At 39.4% G+C, this 6,833-nt stretch overlaps 1 protein-coding gene across 1 annotated transcript; it reads right to left on the reverse strand.

Annotated features, from left to right (window-relative positions):
• Positions 1 to 2,033: 2,033 nt before the first annotated feature.
• Positions 2,034 to 5,053, reverse strand: LOC118242347 (cyclin-dependent kinase 5 activator 1-like). Its single transcript, XM_035532935.1, has 2 exons — positions 4,929 to 5,053; positions 2,034 to 2,727 (listed from the first exon to the last, which is right to left on the reverse strand). Exon 2 carries the CDS (start codon positions 2,505 to 2,507, stop codon positions 2,034 to 2,036), a length of 474 nt encoding a protein of 157 aa, XP_035388828.1. The 5' UTR covers positions 2,508 to 2,727; positions 4,929 to 5,053.
• Positions 5,054 to 6,833: the final 1,780 nt, after the last annotated feature.

Here is a 6,833-nt window from a genome sequence, read left to right on the forward strand (position 1 = left end):
TACATACATACATACATACATATATACATACATATCTATACACACACTCACACATTGTTTTGCATCGGACTAGTGCTGAAGTCAAACGTCACACAAATAAACTATGCACTCCTGTTGCAGTCTTGCACATTATCCTACTTGCTGCTAGAGTACTGTACTAAACCAGCACTGTACTCTGAACTGTTCTGGCTGCTACCGGTGACTGCTATGTTCAGGGTAGCATATCACTGATTGCTATGCACAACTCGCTTTACATATGCCCAGTACTGTGTACTGTACTAAATTGCACTGTCTACTCATTTTCTATTTTGTATTTGTGCTGTCCTGTGTTTATTATTGTTTATTTAATGTTTATTTAATGACATTTTGCACTATATTGGACTGTTTGCACTTGTGTAGCATGTTGTTTGTTGCCCTGTTGTTTTCAGGTTGCACCATGGTCCTGGAGGAACATTGTTTCGTTTTTGTTGTGTACTTGTATATAGCTGAAATGACAATAAAACCTCTTGAACTTGAACTTGAACTTGAAGTCCCTCCAGACAGGCCAAGCCCTACAGCCTTGTACTGGGCCGCAGGAACAAGCAGCGCCTGTGGGAAGCGCTCTTCTGTCCGACTCTGCGAGAGGAAGTGAAGCCTGATGGACAGTTCCACGTGACTGAGAGCTTCTCTACTCCAATTTTCAACAGCTTCGTGCCGCACTTTGAAGTGGACATGAGTGGAGAACCCACGCCTGAGCAGCCTAAGAAGAAAAGCCGAAGACACTGACTTTATTATTATTATTGTGACTGTTATTGTCATCCTTGTTTGTATTATTACTATTATTCTTATTATTATTGTGATTGCTGTTGTTAACTTTTTATATTCTATATGTAGAGTTTCTGTATTGTTTAAAATTTGTTTAAGCTTTTCTTAATTTTAAATTTAGTCAATCAGTCTGCCCCTTGTAAAATAATTGTGTAATAGTTCATGAGATGTCATTGTAATAACATTTTAAAATTATTTTGCATTATAATAAATTTACTGTAAATAACAATAAATGTTTAAGGTGTGGCATCTTAAATAAATTGATAGAACTGTACATCTTTTTTCTAACGTTACAATTCGAGTCTTAATTTACATCTCTTATCAGTGGAAGATGCACTTGCTCACACCTTTCCTTTAGATTCCTTTTGTACACACTTCAGACTGTGACCATGAGATGCTTGAATGAAAATTGAACATTCACCCTTGTGTGCCGAATGTTAGCTAATGCATCATGATGAGCCTATCCTTGTTGAGTTACTTAGTGAGATCATTCTCATAGCAAGTTCATTACACCTTGTGTACTTGTTGTGGTGCAGTGAGCAGTTTCAATCTTAGTTACAATCTTAGTTATCAAAGACTCATTCCACCCAACCACAATACATCAGAGAGCTGTTTTGCATGTCAGTGCATCTTCACCTTGAGCCACAAAGTTAAATAGCTTTTAGGCCTGGTTCAGGCTTCAGTTCTTACTTCACAGTATTCTCACTGCTGAGCTGAGTATAGAATTCATTTTGTGAAAATAAATGTTTTCCCTCAGAATAAGGAGACATATCTAGAGTTGTGGGGCACAGCAGAACCACTTCAAACTGGCAGTGTTTGAGTGCTGTCATATGGCAGATTAGATCTAGTGGAGCTCATTTGATGGTGCAGATAAGAAATTTGGGTAACATTACTGAAGGGCACTGTTCAGACTGCTAGATGACTCCCACATAAGCCCTTAATGACAATTGACATAAACATACTTGAACATTTATAAATGCTTATGCCAAGAAGCATCAGCTGACATTAAAAGCTGCTTTTGACATCTTTGATATCAAGTTAACATAACTAAATCAAGTGGCACATTTTTGGTAAGATTAGGAGATGTAATAACACTAGGTGGGGAGAAATTACATCACACATTATAACAACTGACTTTGCAGTTGTGTGTTTGTTTGTTTTTTTTAACTAAAATTAAATTACATTTTAACAAAATGTTTAATTAATAAAATATTTTATTCTTTAATCCTTTAATGAACCATCATGTTCTTCAGGTCAGTGAAGACCTGCCAAAAATACTGCGGGTCATTGTTAATCTGCAGCATCTTGCCACTCATGCGGTTAGCAATGTCCAGGGATCGGGCCCAGAAGGCCCCTTTGTTTTCCTCCACCAGGAAAGCTTTGGCTGGGTAGCTGATCTCCTCACACATGTAGGAGCAAGACACATACAAGCATGTGAGCAGCACGGCCTGCAGCTCCTCCTTGGTGGCCACCTCAGCTGAAATGATGTCACGGCACAGCATGAAGAGAAAGACCACGGTGCCTGGAATGAGGAAGCTTTGCTCCTGCCATTCTGTCAGTGTCACGTAGCGGTCCACAATGCGCAGCCACTGCACAGGCTCGTCAGTAGTCAGGTCCTTCAGCAGGCAGCAACGCCGCCACAAGAACGCACCCAGGCATGTGAGCAGCTCGCTGGTGGAGGACTGCATGAGCAGTCTAGGCATGCTTTCAGTGCTGGCCTGGCCCAGCCTTTCAGGCTTACTCGCAGTGGCAGACTGGGTTAAAGAAACATCACTAAAGACAGTTCACAACTGGAACCGGATTATGAGTGATAACAGTGGGCTCAACACCTTCCTGTCTTTTGTCCTCATGTTGGTTGATAACGGTACTCACAGTAACTCCATCCAGGCCATTGCCAGAGGCAAGCTTCATGGACCGCTTTGTCTTGGGTGACAGAGTATTTGCGGAGAAAAACGGTATATCGATATTAGTACATCCATGGCTTATTAAATTCCATTTAATTAAATTCCATTACATCCATGGCTTATTAAATTCCATTTAATTAAATTCCATTTAAATTCCATTATGTATTCAACACTGGCTACAGATGTTATGTAACAGTCACCCCAAACGCAATCCACACGCTGTCTTTTCCCCTTTACCGGCACGTGCGCACTTAAACGTTCCAGTGGAGCAAGGAGTAAGCATAGTTTAGAACATGCGATGCTGATCCTTGCGTTCCGTGGATCAATGCCTTTGGGACAAATATGTTAAATATGTCATACATGAAAATGTGTGTGCTGGTTTTCTAATCAAACAGCAGGCTCCAATGGATAGCAATGCTGACCACTTTAAAATGCAGCCATTCTCTTGTTTGACGGCACTTGTTAAAAGCGTTGAACTAACAGAACAAATGAGGGCTGACGTTCAGGTAGTCTGCCACATTAATGTCTAAAGAGCCAGTCACAAAATGCGACAAAATCTGTTCCTCTTTGACTAAATTGACTGACACTGAACTTTAATTTTTCTGTTGAGTTATCGTTAGCTAGCTAGCTTTGCGAATGAACCTAGCTTGACTATCATGTTAGTGTTTTATTTTCTTCATTTACTATAATTTTTTAACCAACTAATTGTAGCCAGCTTGCTGTGAGACACCCGATCTAAAATAATGGACCTGCTGCGTTGTATTTGTAGAAGCAATGGCAGATATGACGGGAAACTCGCTAGTGCACCCAGGTTACCTTGCCTACTGATGAAAGTACAATCGACCATGGCAGAGACAGAAAACTAGCAATCTAGTTAGTTATCTGATAATATAACTTTACCCCTCTAATATTAAGGGATTACCATCACAGATGCCTGTATGTTCAGAAAACCCATCCCCAATTAGATAGTTTTAAGATTAAATATTTCAATAGAAAATAAAGATGCAGACTCCAGAATTAGTTGAAGAGAATAGCTGGTCCCGTCCTTTATTGCAACTTAAATATAAACATGCTTTTGAGGGACCCTCCGGAGAACGTCTGAGGGGTACACAAGAGTTTAATTCTTATACATTTTTTCAAGGGCAATTATGGAAACGACCCTCCTTTTTTTCCATTTTGTTCTTTGTAGTTTCCACCATTATGCTCAAATTACACATTAAATTATAAAAGCTAGTCACCTATGAACCTGCAGGCTTATATAGAAGGGAAAATAAACTATGGAGAGAGGGAGAGAGAGAGAGAGAGAGAGAGAGAGAGAGAGAGAGAGAGAGAGAGAGAGAGAGAGAGAGCAAGCGAGCATGTGTGAACATATTCTTGTCACGGTACGGCCCCTCCCCCCCCAAACGTCTCCCCGTGTGTGTGTGTGTGTGTGTGTGTATGTGTGTGTGTTCATCCGTGTGGCCACGCCCCCTTGTGTTTCACGCCTGCTCTTCGTTGTGTTGTTATTGTTTGCGTAAATAAGTCCTTTGTGTAAACGTTAACGTTGTCAGTGTTTGATCCCACGATAGCCTTAGTGCTACGTTGTCTTCCATGTCAATAAATAAACATCGTTGTATGCATCACTGCTCCTCTTTTGTATCCTGCCAAGCCTCCCTGCGTTACAATTATGATAAAATTTGATAAAATACTAGATCATAGTTTGCAGTCTGAAGTACTTTTGACCTGCTGAGAGTTAGCCTGATTTCATATAGCCTGTTCCTAACCTTTGTTTAGTATGTTGCGTAAAAGCTCATGGAAATATTTCAGATGTAACATACATGTAACTGACCTAGTAGAGCAAAATTACAGAATTGTAAGGAGGAAGTGACGTTCTTGGGGCATATCATTAAGGGAAATACACACAAGCTGTCTCAAAACCGAGCACAAGCCATAATTTCGCTACCTAAACCATAGTGGAATACTCCCCTCTTACTGTTTTAGTCCCACACGCAGTACACCGAATACTGCAGGACCAAAGAGTGTCACACTTATCAGTGTGACACTAGACTGCACAGTGTACGATGGTGCTTGGACACAGACACCTACGGGCAAACCTTGCCTACCCAAATCATACATGCAGGGCCTAATCGGAATTGCTCATGGGCGTAGCCATATGAGCAAAGGGGGAATCGTGGACAGCATATTAAAGTATTGGTTTGCGCCAGAACTCATAATACTTACCCAAAACTTTTGTTCCAGCTGTCTTGTTTGTGCGCAGCACTCCCCAAAGGGAACCAAGCACGGTGGACAGGACCACACCAAGTCCTGTTAACAACCCACACTGCTGTCAAAATAGAAGGACGAGGAACCTGGGTACATCACACACACTGTAAGAAGGCTCTGACACCAGCCCCAACAAATCCTGTCACAACACAACGGAAGTGCTGTTTCCGGAGGACACGGAAAGGGGTGGACTTCTATGAGATTAGCGTGAAGTCTATTGGAAGTTGTGACAACTGAGTAAAAAGGGTTGTTTTTTTTCCAGTTACCACGGTGTTATCAAGGGTACGTATGTGATACAGAATGGAAGACCGACCTATTCATGCTCTGCATTCTTGCATATTTATTTATACATAAGGCAACCTTAAAAACATGGGATGGAAATCCCATTTAACACAATATGCACTGTTTTACATTCAGAGTGAAATAAGTAACATTCACCTTTTAATATATATATATATATATATATATATATATATATATATATATATATATATATATGTGTGTGTGTGTGTGTGTGTGTGTGTGTGTGTGTGTGTGTGTGTGAGCGTGCATTTATTTATTTATTTATTTATCTATTTACTTATTTATTAATTTGAAATGTTAAAATTCTTAACTAGGTCAGTGTTTTAGTTAGCTGCAAAAATGCCCCATATTGAAATTTGTATTTCCTATCTCTGCCTAGTCAGCCTATAGAGGTTTAGCACACCCACTTAAATTGCCTTTCTCAGGCATTTCAGCTATGAGTACCTTTTGAATGAAGCACAATACAGGGCAGCCAATCATAAAGGAGCTCATTTATCTTACATCCTTATATCTTACAGGTGCAGTAGCAACAGGTGTCTGTTGAATTCCGAGCGATATATATAGAGGTTGGAAATTGGTTGTGTAAAAATGAATTGTGATTGTTAAGTCACATAGATGTAAGTGGACATCAAGGGAAAAAATAGTGTGGGTGCGAAGTATGGTGATTGTATCTTAAAAGCTCTAGGAAATGTTACATTCAGAATGTTTGTGAGGCAAAAAAAAATAAGATATAATTGCTATCCATGGTTTAATTGACTGTGTTGCAGACAACATAGGCAAGGATTAGACTGAAAAATGTCAGAGTATTTTTAATGCTGTTTATTGCTGTCATCAGAGGTTATGCAGTCATATCCTCCCTAGCAAGTACGGCGTCTAATACCTGCAGACACAAATACCGTGTTGAGCAATATTTAATTACATCTACTTGAAATGCATATTTAATTGCATTGTTAGTATTTATGGAAAACAAGTGTTAGGATTGCTCTGCTGCATTCCAGACTTTCTCACTCTAACAACTGTGGATTCCATCTCCTCAATCAGTTGGTCCATATCATGTTCACAGGAATCATGTTGCATCTTTATGAAAGAATTCAGTTTCAGTTCCAACTATGAAGAGAAACAGTGTTAAGCAATATTTAATTACATCTACTTGAAATGCATAGTTCATAGCATTGTGAGAATTTATGGAAAACAAGCGTTAGGATTGCTCTGCTCCACTGCAGACTTTCTCACTTTAGCAAACATGGCTTCCAGGTCCTCAAGACATTCATCCCAGTTATTGTCATCATAAATCTGATTCAAAGGAGTCTTTTCAGGAAACATCATCTTGAAATTCATATCTGGAGGTTCTATCTTTTTGAAAGACTTCAGTTCCACCTGTAGATATAAGTAGAAATATTGTTGAACAGTATTTAAATACATTTAATTGAAATATGACTTTAATTACATTTTGATGCATTTGGAATTTATAGTTTGTATTGGACTGGAAAGGAAACAAATACAATTTTTATCGCATAGCCGTTATCACATAGCCTGCAGGCCTAATGATGTAAAAATGTG

This window comes from Electrophorus electricus, chromosome 13 (genome assembly GCF_013358815.1).
Source record: "Electrophorus electricus isolate fEleEle1 chromosome 13, fEleEle1.pri, whole genome shotgun sequence".
Lineage (NCBI taxonomy): Eukaryota > Metazoa > Chordata > Actinopteri > Gymnotiformes > Gymnotidae > Electrophorus > Electrophorus electricus.